Source organism: Clarias gariepinus, chromosome 6, assembly GCF_024256425.1.
Source record: "Clarias gariepinus isolate MV-2021 ecotype Netherlands chromosome 6, CGAR_prim_01v2, whole genome shotgun sequence".
Taxonomy (NCBI): Eukaryota; Metazoa; Chordata; class Actinopteri; order Siluriformes; family Clariidae; genus Clarias; species Clarias gariepinus.
Window position 1 is genome coordinate 18,690,668 of NC_071105.1, and position 19,158 is coordinate 18,709,825.

At 37.6% G+C, this 19,158-nt stretch overlaps 2 protein-coding genes across 3 annotated transcripts in view; both read left to right on the forward strand.

The window, feature by feature from the left end:
- tpra1 (transmembrane protein, adipocyte asscociated 1) lies at positions 1–11,069 on the forward strand. Of its 2 annotated transcripts, none has more exons than XM_053499345.1 (11): positions 1–174; positions 3,107–3,284; positions 4,212–4,344; positions 4,499–4,585; positions 6,453–6,525; positions 6,742–6,821; positions 6,947–7,057; positions 7,878–7,938; positions 8,053–8,155; positions 8,233–8,313; positions 9,497–11,069. In XM_053499345.1, exons 2-11 carry the CDS (start codon positions 3,121–3,123, stop codon positions 9,741–9,743), a joined length of 1,140 nt encoding a protein of 379 aa, XP_053355320.1. In that variant the 5' UTR covers positions 1–174; positions 3,107–3,120; the 3' UTR covers positions 9,744–11,069. The 2 variants fall into 2 exon arrangements, with proteins under 2 accessions (XP_053355320.1, XP_053355321.1); XM_053499346.1 differs by lacking the exon at positions 1–174 and adding an exon at positions 306–691.
- Positions 11,070–12,535: 1,466 nt separating this feature from the next.
- Positions 12,536–19,158, forward strand: part of chchd6b (coiled-coil-helix-coiled-coil-helix domain containing 6b) — a 50,624-nt gene continuing 44,001 nt past the window's right edge. The window contains exons 1-3 of the mRNA XM_053497836.1: positions 12,536–12,730; positions 17,578–17,671; positions 17,884–17,932. Coding sequence (XP_053353811.1) covers positions 12,647–12,730; positions 17,578–17,671; positions 17,884–17,932 — 227 coding nt within the window. The 5' untranslated portion in view covers positions 12,536–12,646. The remainder of the gene's footprint in view (positions 12,731–17,577; positions 17,672–17,883; positions 17,933–19,158) is intronic.

The following is a 19,158-nucleotide window of genomic DNA, read 5'->3' on the forward strand; positions in this document are numbered from 1 at the left end:
CACACACACACACACACACAGCTTCTACTTGCTTCATGTCGGTTATCGTGCTGCTGTTTATAACAGCTGTACGCCTCAGCACAGAGCGAAAGAAAGCTGCTATGTTGCTTGTTTGCACGCTAGCTGGGCCTGTGCAGTACATTTCCCCCTGATTTAAACTCAACTCAAGCGACGGTAAGTCAGATTATTACACAGGAGCGGCTAATGGTTAGCATAGCATTACTACGCCGTTAGCGTAACAGCGTTAGGCAGGAAATATACAACTCGGGACTTGCTTAGCTAGGAATAGTTAGCATAGCACCTGAATAATACACACTCTGTCATGTAGTTTGGCTAAAACTAGTGTATTATAATTGATTAAAATGTGCTGACGCGACGCATCCGGCTAACAGTGTTAGAAGTTTAGCACACTGTACAGTACTAACATTGAGGTTTGGTCTGCACAGTGGAAGCTTTTAAAGAAAACCAATGTGTCACCGTCTTCCAGTGTGTTTGTGCTTTTATTTCAATGGGCTCCTGTGTGGTTTGGTGAGATGTGAACCTAAGCTCAGCTCCAGTGTTCCTCAGTGTGTTGTGTGTAAACATCACGGGGTTTGGGGCAGAAACAGAAACTTTGCTGACTCCAGTGTTACACAGAGAGATCTACAGGGACACTTATACAGTTTAGCCTCCGAAGGTTATCACTAAAGTGGTGAGTACGATGGTGGTTATGCAAAGCTAGCTAAAAAGTTAAAGCAGGAGATCAGTAGTTTTATCTCTATGGAGTGAACTTTGGTCTCAAGAAACTAAACGGAAACTCATACCCCAAGTATCTGAGCTCGATTAGTGTCTATCATTGTTTGTTTTCTGGATTTCTTCTATTCATATGTTGGTCTAGCAAATAAAAAAAAAACCTGTCAGTACTCTTTCAGGGGAAGATCTAATGCGATCTCAAAAAAGTCGTTGGATGACGTCACGGATAGCTTTGCATGTTGGTCGGATGGTTTTGGTTGATTGCATTTCAGAGGTGTTGCATGAGGAAGGAGGAACATATAAAGACAGAATAAACTAAAAGCTTTAACAACATAGAATTAAGTTTACTTTTGTAATCAATGGTAGAATAGAATATAGTTTTAGTAGAATAGAATAGATGAGGCATTTTTAAAATAAAGTAGAATCTTATTAAGGTTTGTTTATTTGACACATGTTGTGTACCTAACAGCTCTTTGATTCCCACCTCTGTTCTGTGTGCAAGGAGTTTGCATGTTCTCCCTGTGCTTGGTGGGTTTCCTCCAGGGCAGTAACATGTGAATAAGTATGGGTAGGGTGTGTAAGGGCTTGGCACCCCGTCCGAGGTGTACCCCACCTCAAGTTCTCCATATGACCCTGTATACAGAATAAAGCGGTATAAACAATGAGACAAAGACCTTACAGCACATTGTAATTATTTTTTCTTTCTTTTTTTTTGCATATCTCAATTAGGAAGCTTGGGTCAGAGAGCAGGGTCAGCCAGGATACAGCCCCATTGTAGCAGATTGGAATAAGGGCATTGCTCAAGGGTTCAACTGGCAAATTTGCTGTTATTATCTTCGCTTTTTATCTAGTTTTATCAAATTCAAGAGTTGCTTTTTTATATCCCTCGACTGGAGCAGCTGAAAGACTAACCACAACTGATAGAATGTTATTACAATACAGTTAAACAGATCTTTATTGTAATAGAATATTTATCAGGATAGAATGGGACAGCGTGGTTAGCACTGTGGCTCCTTCCACAGTTCGAAGACATGCAGATAACTGTCATTTCAAAATTGAATCCCATAGTGTGTGTGTTTGCGCTTGTGCTCTGTGATGGTTATCACCCTGTCTAGTGCCCTGAGTCCCCCGAGATAGGCCCAAGGCTTCTGAAACCCCCTACAGGATAAGCATATATATAGAGAGAGAATGAGAGTTTTCATTGTAGAAATAGTTACACGAAAATAGAATGTTTTTTTTATTTTAATTCTATTATCATAATAGAATAAAATTAAAAGTTTTAATAGAACAGAAGTTTTTTTTACAGAAGAATGTAATAGAATAGTGTATCTTCAGAACTGTAATGAATTCCTGTTTTTATTAAATATTTTACAAGTTTTATTAAAATGGAATAGAATATGTAACTGAATAGGATAGATACTATATCACAAAAGAGTTTTAATAGAATATTTCTTAGATTAGAATGGGAGTTTATTAGAATAATAGGCTTTTTCAGAGTTAAATAGATTAGAAGGTTTATCAGAACCTAATAGAATTCATTAGGATCCCCATAAGAATATGATAGATTTTTTTTGAGGATTAAGTAATCTTTGGTCACATTTTTTGCACCACAAATTAGTCAAATTAACGCAAATCAACATGAGTTAGTAGCTGCATGCACCCGTGCTTAAATGAAGAATCCGCATTAAATGTTAAACTTTTGTATCAATACAAAAGTTAGTTTGTATTGTTTAAATGCTGCCCTTGGTTTTTAATAAGAAAAACTACTTTTTTAAGTAATGGGCTACTTAATTACTCATTAAACTTTTTTAAATGTTTAAAATTTTAACTAAATTTGGGGAAAAATGCCATATAAAATCGAGATATTTATAAAACTGTAATACTTATAGAATTACGTTTTGTAATCAAATTCGCCACTAGGTATCGAGATATTGGGAGGTGACTGTTAATTTTAATCCCTAATAATTACATTTTTAAAATACATTTGCATGGAGCTTCTGCCATGACATTTTTTGTGCATGTTGTTGGTGTAAAAATAATAATGTTACAAATTATCTAAACCTTGCAGTCAGAAGTATAGTCTAATTGAGCTAAAACAGCTCCTTTTGACCAATCAGATTTGAGCATTTAACAATACTGTAGCATAACTCATAACTTATCAGCAGTGGTAGTCATGTTAGTTAGCTTAGTGTTTTTGTGCGTTTGTTTTTGCCTGACAAAGCGGTTCTTGGTAGCTAGTTCCCTTTTCTGTACTGTATATTTAATTTATATACAGTAAATGCTGTGTTCCTAGAACACTGGACATGAGCCAGGAGAGAGGCACCTTACTAAAGACTGAAGTGTTAATTTGTACTTTTGTGAACATGTGTTTTAGCGTGTGAATGCAGAATGCTGGACACGGTGACGGTGAGCTGGTTTGTGCCGCACAATAACGGCACCCTGCCTCCATCTATAGAGAACACATCGGTTCTGCCCACATGGCCACCTCAGTCCAACATCAGCCAACCACACGGCTGCCTGCGGATTCTTTACGAGGATATCGGCACCTCCAGGTAGGTCTGTCCTTACACAGCTAGAACAAGCCATCTGTGCTTAATGTGAGCTCTTATTTGATTGAAAGCTCTAAATAGACACTATGTGTGTGAATGATGTTGTACTCAGTGTACCAGTGGTTCTGATAAGAGAATTGTTGCCTTTTAATGTGAATGTCACTTGAGTATGATCCATACTGCATACGTTTCTTATTGAAAAGCTGTCTTTATATTTACAAAATATCAGATTAGTATTTCAATATATTAAATCGACCTGTTGCAAATTAATTGTACCGTAAGCTATTTAAAAGGTCTTTGATTACTGCTTTAACAGTATAACTACTTAATTTGTTATCGTTTGCGATTCACAGTGAGTCTTCACTTCCTCATTCTTTTGTTTCTCTCTCTCTCTCTCTCTCTCTCTCTCTCTATCTGGAAAGTACTTTTTGTTTTGGAGAAGTTCCCTTGGTATTTAAAAAATAAACTTTCAGTTTTGTTTATGTTAGTTACTTGATGTGAAGTAAATTGTTGCTGTTGTACAGTAATAGCATTGTCCTAATAATGTGTTATAAAATTTAAAAATATGAAATGCATGTATCAAATGCATGACATGTATGCTAATCTTTATAATTAGTGTGTGACATTGAGTTGCATCCAAGATTTTTTCAATTAAACTCAAAGTTTTAGTTTAAACTTTCATAGCTATTTAGCAGCAGTTTAGGTCTCTAGATCAAGCTGTTTTTTTTTTTTTAGGAGCTAACATCGAAACAGGACTATTTTTTTTTCTTTTCTTTGTAGCTGCGTTACGTAGAAACACAGCACAGACCAACACGTTAGCATCAGGATTACATCACAAATATTTTAATGTAACAACATTTGTTTGTAAGCAGGTACTAATGGTCATTTAGATTTAATTTACTTTATGCGACTGTCTTAATCTTACATTAGGGTGCGCTTTTGGGACCTGCTGTTGCTGGTGCCTAACATAGCGTTCCTCGGGTTCCTGATCTGGAAGCTTCCATCAGCTCGAGCCAAGATCCGGCTTACCTCCAGCCCCATCTTTATCACTTTTTACATCCTGGTGAGCTGATCCGTTTACCTGCGACACCAGTCTGAGGACAGGTTGACATTTGGGGGAGTGTAATCTAAGCCCTGTCATGTTCAAACTGTCAGTATGACAGCCTGAGTGTTTTATTTTTTGTTATTTATCTGACTGACTCATGCTCTCGATGTAGGTGTTTGTGGTGGCAGTTGTTGGAATCACTCGAGCTATTGTCTCTATGACTGTGAGTGCATCAAGTGCAGCTATCATCATCGACAAGGTAAAGACAACACACATACCCTCTTTGAATTAATAAAAACACACGCACACACTAAATAAAAACAACCTACCTCGGGCCCATTTAAAAATTATAACATAGCTCTTAAGAGAAACTCTTGAAGCAAATGAGAAGTGTAATGCTGATATGTTGTGCTGTAAATAATGCAATCATGTAATCCCTTTTACACTCAACAGTAGGACCTGTAATCCACTAGTGCGTTAGTGTTTAGTCACTAGTGTCATTGCCATGTGATCCACACTGTAAGTAATAGACTATGACTGCAGCTAGAAGTAGTGCAGACCAATGATTTGTCAAACACTGGCAGTCAAGTCAGACAACTGTCATTTGGCAAATCACTAGCTCGAGTCACTTTTCTATGAAACACTATGGCACAGTAATCTTCTGTAGGAGCATCTGACGAAACTGAGCTTTGAGCTTTCTCCCAAACTCTTACTGTCCCTGTTTCTTGACAAATGCAAAGAGATGAAGCAAGTTTAATCAAAGTGATTGTTTTTAATACTAGATATGGGAATAAAAGTCACAGTCCCACAGTATTTAATGGATACTAAGATAGCATGTTTTATTTTTTTTTACTTGTATTATTAGCCATGCTATAGTGCAAAGCTCGGCTTGAGTTAAAGAAATATAAAACCTGAATCACTTTTCTTGTTAAAAGATGTTTTTTAAAGGTTTTCTTGCTTCTGCTGCTGCTAGCAACATTTTAATTAAAACATGACAAGGTGGATGGGCTACAGCAGCAGATACTTTTCTTTTCCATTGGAATTCTTTGATTCTGAAAAAAAAAAAATAGCTTTTCCTTATTTTAGAAGCCTTAACGTAAATTACTTAAAGGTTCTGATTGGCTGGAACTGATTAAGCACAGCATTGTGATATTGAGCACGTCCAGCAAGACTATGGGAATACAATTTGAGCACTCAAGTGAGAGTTGGAGCGAGTGAAGATATAATCTGGACGCAAAACACAGTTGTTTACTAAACATTTTAGGGAAATGCCATAAATGAAGAGATGAGAGAAGCGATCGAGTTGTTTGACTGCATCATTCGATAATCTCTGGCCTAATTGGTTGTTGTCGAGTAAAAAAAGCGTATCACGGAATACAGTTTCGCGATACGCTTTTTGAACAATGAACCCCCCAGTTTCATTGTGCAGCCCTATTTTCTATTTTGGATCAGTCGAACCCATTGTGGTCTTCTGCTCCAGCCCATCGGCATTATGGTTGATTTATTTATTTTTTGTTTATGTGGAGATGCTTTTCTGCTCACCACAGAAGTGATTATTTTACTTAGTACCTCGTTCCTGGCAGCTCAAGCCAATCTGCCCTTTTGCCTCTGACCTCTTTTTTTAAATAGGCATCTCCATCGACTGAACTGTTATTACATTGTTTTTATAACCATTCTGCAAAAACTCTAAAGATTGCTGCGTGTGAAAACAAACATTTGCGTGTGTATGTAGCTGATTATTTGGAAGCAAATTTATCTGCTTTTAAAATAATCCATCTGCAAAAAAAAAAACCCTATCCTAATGGAAGGTACAGCATGTAGCAGCAACAAAAAAACAGAAGCCTTCTCACCAATGACATTGTTATGCTGAAGGGAAAAACCAGCATGCTGTTAGTAGCCTGAAGCCATCTTTAGATTTGTGTAATGCTAATTAAAGAACACATCCATTTTTTACTTTTAGTTCCCTTCACTTCTCAGAGGTAAAGTGTAAAACTTTCCACACCTGAGAGTTGGCTGTGCTGTAGGCAAGGAAGGTGGCATGCCAGTCAAAATGAGTCATTCTTTTTTTTTTTAACGACTGTTTGTATAAGTAATAAAAACTGATTAGAGTGGTGTACTGCTTGCAGGTGCTGTGGGAGATCACACGCTTCTTCCTGTTGACCATCGAGCTCAGCGTCGTCATATTAGGACTGGCTTTCGGTAGGTTTTAGTAAACTGGGGAAGCTGTGTGGTTTTGTACGCACATGGCTGAATCTGAAACTGCTTAGGTTAATAATTGTCATGGCAAATTATGATCCAGGATCTGTTTTGCACTAAATGAAAAGTTTTTTGGCTGTAATTATTTAGAAAAGAATGATTACTGACAGTGATTGACTATAAACTTGTGATGAATTGTCTTGTGCTTTGTTCTGGCAGGTCATTTGGAGAGTAAGTCGAGCATCAAACGGGTTTTGGCCATAACTGCAGTGTTAGCACTGGCTTACTCGATTACACAGGTGAGAAAAAGGACCAAGAGGAAGTTAATTAATATATTATTAGCCATTTCTAAAATATATAATTGTTGAATAAATACTTAATTTTAAATACAACACAAAAATAAATACAAGATTTTATTTAACAGGGTACACTGGAGATTCTGTACCCAGATCAGCATCTGTCTGCCGATGATTTCAATATCTACGGTCACGGAGGGCGACATTTCTGGTTGGCCAGCTCTTGCTTCTTCTTCCTGGTAACAGATTACACTTTGTGCTAACTGACAGATTGTGTCATAATAATTATCATAGTCATAAATAGTCTACACTGTAGGCCTTTCATAGCCGTGTACTCTGAGGCGTTGCCTACGGCATAACAATGACGTGCAGCTCCATGGAAATTTCATGATTTCTCCCCAGGAATGTTGATTATCATCTTCTTTTTCTTCTATTTTTGCATTGAGTCGAACGCCGTACTGCCCATCTCCTCCGACATCATCCCTCGTTTCTAAAAGTAACTGTTGTTCATCACCTATTAACAAGAAGTTGCACTCAGTTTCATGCTTCATTGCTTATAGTATGCCAAAAAAAAAAAAAAACACTCAACAGCCAGGAACGAAGAGACACCAGTCCATAAGTATAAATAAGTATGGCCTGCAAAGTTGTGAGCATTTAGATGAGTCTTTGAATCTTGAATCTAAATGCTCACAACTTTGCAGGCCACTTAAGCAGATTTGATGGAGAAGCATAAATCAGGCTTAACACAACAGCAGTATTGAAGGGATGATTAATCTACTATAACAGTTTATCTAGAGACAACAGTCCCAGCTTCCCGATAGATCACAGGTGTTTATTAATCTGCTCAATTTCCCATATTTTACAAATGGATTATATGGAGGATATTCCACATTACCATGTTTAAAAAATGTAAAAAATATGAATGATTTGAGGATAATTAATGATCTTTTTTGTGTGTGGAGATGTTTATTTAGGATTATTGTCACTCTCCAGTGCTATTGCTTTAAGATGTAAGGTTGTTTATACGTTTTCTTGTTTGTGTTATGTTTATTTTTACAGGTTTATTCTCTGATCGTTGTTCTGCCCAAAACCCCAATCAGAGAAAGAATATCATTACCATGTAAGTGAGGTGTTTATTCTGTATTCACCCTTATACTTGTCCATAACATCAGCTAATGATTACACTTTGATAACTAACACAGTCAACCTGTCTGTCTGTCATGTCTCTCTGTAGCTAAGAGAAGTTTTTACGTGTATGCTGCCATCTTGTCAGTGCTGAATATGGTGCAGGGTCTGGGTAGTGCTCTGCTCTGTGCTGATATCATAGAAGGCTTGTGGTAAGACATCTTTCTCTAACAAACATTTATGGTTTGGAATCGATTCATTTCTCACTAAGCGTGTGTTTGTTTTACAGCTGTGTTGATGTCACAACATTCCTTTATTTCTCGGTGTTTGCTCCTCTCATCTACGTAACATTCCTCAAAGGGTTCTTTGGGTGAGTAAAAATTCCCAGACCTTGACCGAACAGGACTAAGTCATATCTTCTAAACAACTTTCACCGTGCATTTTCTTTCTGAATCTTTAGATGCTTTTACAGCTACTGCCAGTGTATTAAGATAAACATTTCTAATGTTGCAGTAATGGCTGATAAGGAACCAAAAATCAATGCATCAGTGCTTTGTCTTTCCTTTCATTCAAAAAGTTTCTGGTTCAGCCAAGAATTTAAACATCACCATTTTTATTTATTACTTTAATCCCTTTGCTCTACATTCATACTAGCAACAGAAAGTAAAAAGCAGCCGTTTTCTATTCAAGAGTAGCCGTTTTCTACTCTCATAAATATTAAATTATTTTTAGGACCAGGCCAATGCAATCTTAGGCCCAGTGTACATGTACAGTACATGGGGTTTCTTCTTTCTTTATTCTAAAAAAATTCCATGCCAAACCAGGAGGTGGCAATATAACCCTAACTGCACTGCCATGTTGGGCAATGAGAAGCTTAAAAAAAAGTTCCCTCCAAATACAACACACAATGCATGCAGCATGAGCACTTACTAAACAAACAGAGGATTTTTCCTGTCCATGCATCAACACTGACAATAGGGTTTCTAAAAATGTTCATCCTGAAAGGAGTTGTTCAAAATAGTTGTTTACAGTGATGTAAAACAAAGGAAGGGATAGAATGTAGAGGAATGTAAAGAAGTCATTTCCTTTAATATGTTTTTAAATACCTGTGTACACTTCGATTAGGCCTCAGTCTCAACTGATGGCCTCTCGGTTGTATGCAATCAGGAATAATGTTTATTAAAAAAGAAAAAAAAAGGAAGTCATTGATGCTTCTGTTAATGAATGTAGCTAGTACTTTTATCCGGCTTTGCTAATCTTTTAACAAAGCTAGTGTGACTCCTAGCATCTAACATGTAAATCAAACCCAATTTACTAATTTATTTTATTTGTGTTTAAATTTTACCACTGTATATTTAGATATCTCAACATTATTATTCTAGATGTATCTTAAATATTGTATCGTAAATACTTTACATACTAATCTACACTCATTTTGAAATATTGGCAAAAAAATCAACACTGCATCATTATAAGAGCCTGTATTTTTTTTGTCTTTTTCTTCCTCTCTCTCTCTTTCTCTCTTTCCTTCTCAATGTCTTTCCTGATTTTAGTTCAGAGCCAAAGATCTTGTTCTCCTACAAGTCTCAGATTGACGAGCCAGACGAGCCTGACGTGCACCTGCCTCACACTTCCTCTGCCGGCCTGGGCAGCAGGAAGGAGCTGGACCACAGCTCCTACTCTAGCACACAGATAGACACTTCAGGGGCTTATCTGGACGACGTAGTGTCTGGGCCCTTTGGAACCGGAAACAGCATCAACAGCATCGACAGTGACCGATGGAGGGCCATCAATGCCTAGAGGAGGGAACAGGGCGGACTGGAGAACAGAGGGACTGGCCATGTTTGACCAATTAGTGACTGAGTTTCACCCAGTGAACTGCATTCCCTTTAACACAACGACTAGGCTTTGGATTTGAGCTCAGCTTGCATGACAGCTCAGTATATGACAGTTTGTCTGTGCTCAGTCAAGATCTTTTTTTCTTTCTTTTTTTTTACTATTATTTGTGCTTTTTAAAAACTCCTGCACACTCCGAGTTGTAGCACCATATTATTTGTGCTTTTTAAAAACTCCTGCACACTCCGAGTTGTAGCACCAATATGTTTCAAAACCTGTTGAGTATCTAGGTTACAATTGAAGGAATAGTCTTGACCTGAAAGCTTGGCTGTAATTCAGCTCAGACAGGATTATCTGAATGATGAGTTACAGACAATAGAAAAATTTAGATATATTGCTATGACCTGTGCTTGGATCTACTGCTTCTGTGTTCACTTGTATTGTTTTATTTATTTTAGTGATCAAGTTAGTTATATTTTACCCTGTTCTATTTTCATTCCATTTGTAAAACAGACCAAGCAGCATAAACAAGATCTTGTCATGTCAGCTTTTCGGTCCATCATGCTTTTTTTTCTGCAGACATAGCCAGGCTTTAATGGCCAAAAATGTATATTTGAGTTTTTAATCTTTGTGCAGTTTGTTTAATAGTGAAATCATTGTCGAACTCTAATAACATGCCAGTGGCTTGCATATTTTACATCACAATATGAAGGATGTATCAATTTATGGATGGTGGCAATACCAGATATTTTATTTTCATAGAAGGAAAGCTGGACAATGTCCTCAGATTTTTGTTTGTTTGTTTGTTTATGTGGTTGTGTTTTTTTTTTTTTTTTTTGGCTGTGAAATTTATGCACACTACTCGCTTTATCAAAAATAAGTACAGAGACAGTAAACTGAGAATAATTTAAAGCACTCTAACACTTAAGATGCTTTTAAAATGAACATGCTTTTTAAAACCAGGCCCTGCTTGGCAGTTACTAAAAAGACAACTTCTTTTTAATCTATTAGAAATCTCCCTGAAAAGCTAGAACACAGTAACACTTCATAAACGTATAAAATTGAGAAAACTGTATTGTTTCCACAAAATGCTGTCATACAGTGTTCATGAAAAGGTTATTTTTTTCCATGTATGTACATAGTTGCAGTATGCTGTTGTCTAGATCTTCCTGCCTATAGTCATATAGTGTGTTTGCTGTGGAAGTGCACGCTGCACCTTGTGCCATCCTAAATCCAAACACTGGTTTTGTAAGATTGTGACTCATTAAAACTTGTTACTGTGTGATATGCCCCCTGACAACTGCAATCTTTTTCCAGTGCTGAAACACATGCCTCTGTCAACTTCACCCTCACACCATTACCTGGATACAAACTGTACAAAATGCAGCTCTTCTTCCAGACAGATCCCTGTGTGTCATCTCTGTGTCCTCTATTTGGTTCTACTACAAATAGGGCTTTGTATCTTGGAAATCGTGTTTAGTTTTCAGTTACTATTCAATAATTGCAGTGAAGGTGGTATTAGATAGGAGGCTAAAGTCTAATATCTTGACAAGAAACTATAAAGTAACAGCAATACATACGATACACATAAGTGTGTGAAATTATAACAAGCTGTTTTAGGTAAATATGATGGGGAGTCAGAGAGTTCATTTGTAACTGCGGTGCGAGCAAGAATGAAAAGAAAGAAGGTCAGCATGGAGTAAGTCATTTTTTGTGGTCGGAGGGTATACCCGCTGCCAAAAGAGCACATGGAAAATCATATACAGAACTGTTTGGATGTCTGCAAAAAAATTTTAACTGATACCCCAAAGACGGTGAAAGTTTCATCACTACATGCCTGAGAGTAAACAGCAGAGTATGGAATAAAAACATTCCAAGAAAAAGGTCAAAAGTTATTACCTGAAAAATTGATGCTAAAATAATTTTTTGATTCTCAAGTGCCAGTATAGGAACATCATCAGCAAAATGATTCAACAATCCACAGTGATCATCACAGTAAGATGCTTATTGAAGAGCTGAAGTCTAAACTTTAGATTAAACGCAAAGGACTGCAATGCACGACTGCACACTTCTGCCCACCACTGCAAAAACTACTTTTAAGGTGTCAAATCATCTTCCCTATAATCCTGATCTCATTCCATCAGACTTTACTCATGTTTGGTCCCCTGAAAGCAGCCCTATGAGGATGAAGATTCACTTCTGATGAAGAGGTAAAGACAGCAGTGCAAACGTGGCTGGCAGCTCAGTGCGAAAGCATGTTGACAGATGGACAAAGTATGTATATTAACAAGCAAGGGGATTATCACACGCATTGTCTATCTATACTCTGGGCAATTTGGAAATGGCAATTAGCCTAATCAGCATGTATTTGGGTTGTGGGAGGAAACCGGAATACCCAGTGGAAACACACCAAGCATGGGAAAAACATGCAACTATTTGTTTTTGAGATATATACTGTGTATATATATATATATATATATATATATATATATATATATTTTTTTTTTTTTCTTTGCTTAAATTTAAACAATTTAAATTGTTCTGTGTTGTATTTGTTTTCTTTAGAGCAGAAACAGTACCAATAGTGTGTTGGTGAGAGCATCCCTGAGTGTATTTATACTGAAGAGAAAGCTGAAAATCTTCTATAGCAGATGTTGATACTGACCGTTTGCTTGGGGTGACGTCTTGCTGCTCACTACGTTTCCCATAGTGCGCCACAGAATCACGTGACGGCGAGACAACGCACGATTGGCTCTTTACGGTTGTATCCGCCTATGCGAATGGAGGAGAGTGTCCCGTGTCGGAAAGTCACCCTTTCTCTTAACATTACCATCTGTTAACATTACAGCAGACTTCTGATAAAGGACATGGGAGGCACAGAGAGCACTGGGAGGAAAGTGTCTTTCGGTCTGAATGAAGAGGACAACGTTACGGTTCTGCAAGGAATTAAGGTGAAAGGGTTGTCTTCAAGTTCAAAGACATTTAGCAGGCTAGCTGCTGTTAGCTGCTCTCTCTTCGCCGTGTTGTTTTAGATTAACTCATGCAGTGCGAGTGTCAGAGCTAATAAGCGAGCTCGCTCTGCGGCACACACGGTGTGTTTAACCCCATCAGTGTAAATCTGCTCTACTGTAACTAAACGCCGCATGCTACCTGCTCTAATACGTCAATGCCTCCGCCATGTTGGAAAGGTCTGCGTTTCGGCGTAATACGGATCTACTCGGTTGTAACTCGCTTCGTTTTAACTTCACCTTGTGTGCGCGTCTGTGTTTTCGTCATTCTCTAGTTCTGATACTCCAGGGCGTTTTAACAATTAAATGCTGGACAGTGAACATAGAAACACTTGGTTAACGTTTTGAATATAATAAAAGTAAAATCGCATTAGAAATTTGCCCTCTTCAAGATGGCGGAGGCGATGACATTTCTGGGTATGTTTAAACATAGCAGCTACTTTTACCTGACAGTGGCATCAAACATATCGTATATTACATATAAATTGTGAGAATTTTATGTTCTGCTTGTAATTTGACAGGCTAATAAGGTATAATCACAGAGTCCTCAGAACTATGTTGTAGTTCTACATTAGCAAAAAGTCAAATTATTGGGCTGGAACTCAACATCTCATTCAAACTTGGAAGGAGCTGACAACTTTGTCAAAGAAATACTTAAACACTTGGTGACATTGCATGGTAAAAAAAATCAACGGCAAAAAACAAATATGTTTAGGAGTGAAATTAAGCGCATTTCTATACACACACAATTTGATGAGAACTTACAGGATTGAGACTAAACAGCTATGGTCATAAGGAAACCACTAGTTAGTGAGGCAAAAAAAAAATAGGCAGAAAGCATGAAGATCTGACTTTGTCAAAATAGAAAAATATCATGAGGTCTGATGAGTCCAGATGGACCCTGTTCCAGAGTTATGGCCCTTAACCCTCCAGTGCTCCAGGGGCATCGTATCCTGCCTAACCCTACCCTCTGACCCAAGCTTCCTTACTGGGATATATGAAAAATACATAAATCAATCAAAAATGTTCTCTGTGCTGTGAGGTATATGTGACAAATAATTGAACGTTAATCATAAACAGGGTAAGAAGGGGAGCACATAAAATGATGCACACATCATAAGAGGCAGTGATATGGTCTGCGGTTGCTTCAGTTGGTTAGGTCTAGACGCAGGAATTTTATGTGGCAATAAAGTGAAGTCAGCTGATGACCTAAATAAACTGAATGACCAGGTTATCACATCTATGGATTTGAAAAGCACTGGAAAGCAGTCACTGTGTAATCACATGTTTGAGCTTGATTCGGAGGTGTTGAGAAGGAGCATCTTTTATAGTATCTTACAGGTTACTTCATTCCTATTGCTCATGTTCTTGTATCCATCATTAAGAAGTATTATTAAGTACGTGTTTTCCTAGTGTTAGTGTGATTGGGCAGCATGGTGTTGCATGGGTAACATTTCTGTTCCACAGGTCTTGGTATCGATCATGAGCATGAGTTACTGTCTGTGCCGAGGCCCTGCATGTATTATTTGAGTGGGTTTTTTTCTGATTTATCATTGTCATTATATAATGATATCATTGTTATGTCCGCGTGTAGGTGGTTTTAATGTCACCTACCAAAAAGATACCAGTAGGTGGCTTGGCCTCTTCCCAGGTGTGAATGAGTGTGTGTTGTTTTTTCCTGCTTCTCACCCACCGTTTTTTCAGGGCAGCCTCTGAATCCGTTAAAGCTTTTACTGGATTGAAGTGTGTGAGTGACAAAAAAAATGTTATTCAGCATATCTAGGTCTCGGGTTAGTTAATTTCTTACACATTTCTATCTTGCGTGGGATCTCTTCATCAGGGTCCGTTTCACTTATTCAGCATGCGTTTAAGTGCAGAAGTTTGCACAACATTGTCTTTAGTTTACAGCTTAATTTACTATTAAATTTGGTCCTGCAAGTTCATATTCACTAACTCGGGGAGAGCAGGGCAAGCTTGTTCTTCCTTTAAGAGGAAAAGACGTAAATCTTTGCATCATTTATCAATATATTTCTAATTTTTATATCATCAGCCCAGTTTACAAAAATCAGGTAGATGTATTTAGAGATATTAATACCAAAAATAGTTAAATTAGCATGTTTGGTATTTTTTAAATTTCTAGATCAATAATTTTTTTAATACCTCGGTACAGTTCTGAAAATTTACTATGATCTCTTTTTCTGGTTTTATGATACTTAAATCAGAACAATATCAACAGGATGAAAAACTAAATGAGGAAGGAAATGAGTAAAATCATGAATCAGGACTATATTTAAAAAGAGGTATGTTAGTCCAGTTTAGAAGAATCGCTCGTTAACTCTGACGTTAAAAGCAAGTGCAATGACGTGCATGTGCAGCCTCCTTTTGTTATTCTATCAGAGTGTGATTTTGTACCAGAAAACCCACTGTCTGGTTGTTTTGTTTAATTTCTGGAACAAGCTTGTGCAGTGGGCAGTCACTTGAGAATCTGAGAATGGAGAATTGGAGATGTTTTAAAGGGCTACAGGTCCATTCAAAAATCTAAATTCAAGCAAGACTGTCTGAAAATTGATTCAGAAATTTTCCATGTAGCCAGTACAATTGAGTAAGTGCCAGCATGCCACAGGCTTTCTCTCGTTTCACACCAGACTTTCTGCTGCGTTCTTCACCAACTAATCGATCAAATAGATTCTTGGAGAGACCTACAGTACATGGAGATATTCAAGTCATCAAGTCGGTGATTGATGGCTGGTACGTCCTGCCAGAGACAAAGGGTCGAACTGTACAGTCAGTGAACGAGTGACTTTATTAACATTATTAAAGTGACAGTTACATATTTCATTGGTCACTTCATCTCAACCACAGCATTATCTTTATCGTCAGCTGTTTAAATACCTCTGAATTAAAGTCGTTGCTTTCTTATGGTGTAGGTGTTTGTGGGTAAGAGATGATTGGGGAATTTAATGCAAAATTGGCTCTACACCAGACGTGTCTAGATCTAGAGGATGCTGTGTACCAGATAACCTTTAGAGACAAAATTCACTGCTAAGATAGCTAGCCAAGTTAGTTATGTTTAATAATTAAAAGTTTGTTTTGGAAGGTTTGGCTCTTAAATAAATCACTGTGAGGCTGCAAATAAAATAAAATGAGCTAGGGATGATGGGAGGATATGGGCACACAAACATTTATACTCGGGGATCCTGGCCTTTTTAACGAAGCTAAAGGTGTACAGATGTTTATAGATCTTTTTTTTTGTGTGTTTGTTTAAACCAAACCAGGACTTTGTGCAGAATAACACCATTACGAGAGTAAAAACTCCCTTAATTTCTCAATATAATCCCCTGCTACACTAAAGAACGTATTCCAGTGTTTCACTAGTGCTTGGACACCATCAAGAGAGAAGGTTTTCTCAGTAGCCAGAACCACAATTATATTACATGTTTTATGCCTGAAACACTAGCCTCCCTGGAACTCCTTTAATAGCCCAAAACATGGCTTTGAGCGAGGTCAAAGTTGAGCGGTGTTCATGAATGATTGTGTGTTAATTTCCCACAGACAGATGCTTCTCTTTTGTAAGTTGGCTACAAGTTATGTCACTATTCAAGGATCAGGCTCTTCACTTGCCGAATGTTCACTGGCACAACTGCAGTGGGCTTCGAGCCATCTTTCCTGGAATCGTCATTCACAGACGTGCAGCCTTCTTTAAAATGTTTTACTGCCGATAAGAGTCTCATCATTGTAATGTGCTTGATGTCTTCTGTAAATGTCAATTGGTTTTTATTCCTTCATTTGCAAGAAATTTCATTACAAGTCCTGGTTTGACTGAAAGTCCCTCGCGTTGTGTCTTGTTTCATGTATTATATATTCATTTAAACACTTAAGTTAATTTAGTTATATTTAATTATACATGATTTATAATTAGAAGAAGAATATACAAAAAATTTTTAGAAACACTGTGGAATAACAAATGATTGAAACCTAACCAGAGAACCATACATTCCTCCATACACCTATATCAGTATCTGTATGATGTAGCAATGACTACAAAGTGGCAATACCAGTATATTGCAACACAGAGATTTTACAGGCTTTTTCAAACCTAGGAGCTGTTTGGAGAAGCCAGTCCCTCTACCAGCATGTTTGAGTTAAAGGTTGAAGTCTGCCGAATACCTAAATGTAAACTGTAGGAAACCAATTGAAACAGTGCAAAACTACTTGACTATTGCTCAGGGTTAGATCTGGGAGTCTGGATCTGTGAGACAATAATGCTACCCAAATCATGAATCCAACCATGTTCTCTTAAGGAAAAAGCAACTGTGAAGGTATAAATAATGACTGAAACTTGATGAATTATAACACTAAAGGCAAGTGTAAGGTAAAAAGGGTGATGCAGTGGGTATTCCTTTTCCCACAAATCAGTAGGTGGATTAGTTTTGCTCTAGAGCTTGTGTGTGTGAATGTGTGTGTAGAAATGATGGACAGTGATGGACTGGGTTATATTTCCACCTCAAGCCCAGAGTCTCTCAGGATGCACCTCAGCCTTGACCAGGATAAAGCAGTTACTTAGACATAAATATTGAATGGAAGATAAAATAAATGTGAACCTCATCCTATCATATAATAGATTGTTTAAGTATTTTCTATACATCATTTTACTAGATTAAAATTGGAATTGCCAAAGGATGAGAGTTACTGGAGCTCGGTAATTGAATCTGCAGTAGGGCTGCTGTTCTTGCATAGACTAGACTACACTAAGAGCAGTGGCGTAAATTTGTGTGTGCGTGTGTTTTCAGTTGTCTGAAGATGTTCGTCAAAGGATGCGGGAGACTAATCACTCTCCAGGGAAACCTCAGTCTTCAAAACCAGAGAGTCGCAAGCCTGACCCAGGTATTTACCACCTCTTTACCCTGGATCTGTTCATCTGATTCTGTGTTCAATTTCATACTAATGCTTTTTTTGTGTCAGACAGCTGTCAAAAAGAATCAAATTCTAGCTTGCTAGAGGAATTTCTTCTTCTGTGCTATTTACTCATAAAACAACATCGATAAAGGTTATAGTGCTTCTTTTTTCATGTACTGCCCTCATGACATGTATTACAGCTCCAGGCGGACATTCTTCGGCTGAGATTCCAGAGGAACTAAGAAAAAGGTCAGTAATGTTTACCTGCCCCAAGAGTGGCCTTAATGTGTGTGATTGTGTGTGTATGTGTGCTGTATGTTTGAAGCATGAACAGGCTTTGGCCTGGAATGATGAGGTCCTTAGCAGTTTGGGTTGTTCAGTGGTTAGATGGTTAGTCTGTAGTGCTGTCATGTCGTCTGTGACTGTATCTGTCACAGGTAATGTAAAAGCAAAGCAGCAGCGTATAGAGCCATTTGTGGATCATATTAAAATCTCCCAGGCATGCTTTGCTTCTCTTGGAATAATTGCCATTATATTTTCATTTTCTGCTTCAGTTTGCTACTCCACACAGATATTCCCTGGTGTAGAAAAACGTGCGCCTCAGTTGTCAGTCGTTGAGTTTTATACCTGCGCCAGAGTGCCGTCAGCGTGGCTTCTCCAGTCATTATCAGACAATTGATTCAGGTCATGTTAACTTAAGCAAAAATTATGGCTTTTTTTTCCCTGGTACATTTTCTTTTTTGAGGCTGAAAAGCCGGAAATTCAGTTAGAAAACTCGGCACTTTCGCTATCCAGTGATGGATGCAAGTATGTGTGATGGTCCGAGAAAACTCACTGACTGAACTCTGGAAAAAAGACAAAAAACATATGCTTTTCTGGTTATACCATATATCTGAACTTTAATAAATCTTAAATATATTTCACAAAAAACACACAAGCCATTTTATTTACTTTTATATAATCAAATAATAAATAAATAAATAAATATATATAATAAATTATTATTTTTTTTAATCTAATACTTACTTACTAAGATTCAGTAGATTAACCATGCTTTCTGTAAATGAATTTTACTTAAAAATGTCTTTGATGGAAATTAACGCTCGAGTGGACTCCTGAAGTTAAATTTTCCCCTTTTCAGGAGTAACCAGATAAGATATATGGCTAAAAGTTGACCATCTGACCATCACACGCATATCTTTCTGTTGACTGAAAAAGGTTTCCACTAGATTTTGGAGCACACCTGTGGGGTTTTGTGCTCATTCAGCAGCAAAGGTGCTGGTGATGTCAAGAACCGATATTGAGCAAGTTCTTTAGTACCTGAGAAGGTGTTCATTAGAGAACTGCATTTGAGTTGGCTTTGGCTGGCAGCATAGAGCTTCATGTGGTAGGAGTGAATTATTTGCCAAGTTTGTTTAGAAATATTGCAAAATTACTGGAAGAAATTGTATATTGATAATGATCCTTACAGAATT

What these genes read in the sequence shown, in the direction of transcription:
- tpra1 (XM_053499345.1), top strand. Translation starts at nt 3,121, where the DNA reads ATGCTGGACACGGTGACGGTGAGCTGGTTTGTGCCGCACAATAACGGC. An exon ending in GCTCTTGCTTCTTCTTCCTG is followed by an intron (nt 7,058 to 7,877) that starts GTAACAGATTAC and finishes TTATTTTTACAG; the next exon opens with GTTTATTCTCTGATCGTTGT. An exon ending in AGAAAGAATATCATTACCAT is followed by an intron (nt 7,939 to 8,052) that starts GTAAGTGAGGTG and finishes GTCTCTCTGTAG; the next exon opens with CTAAGAGAAGTTTTTACGTG.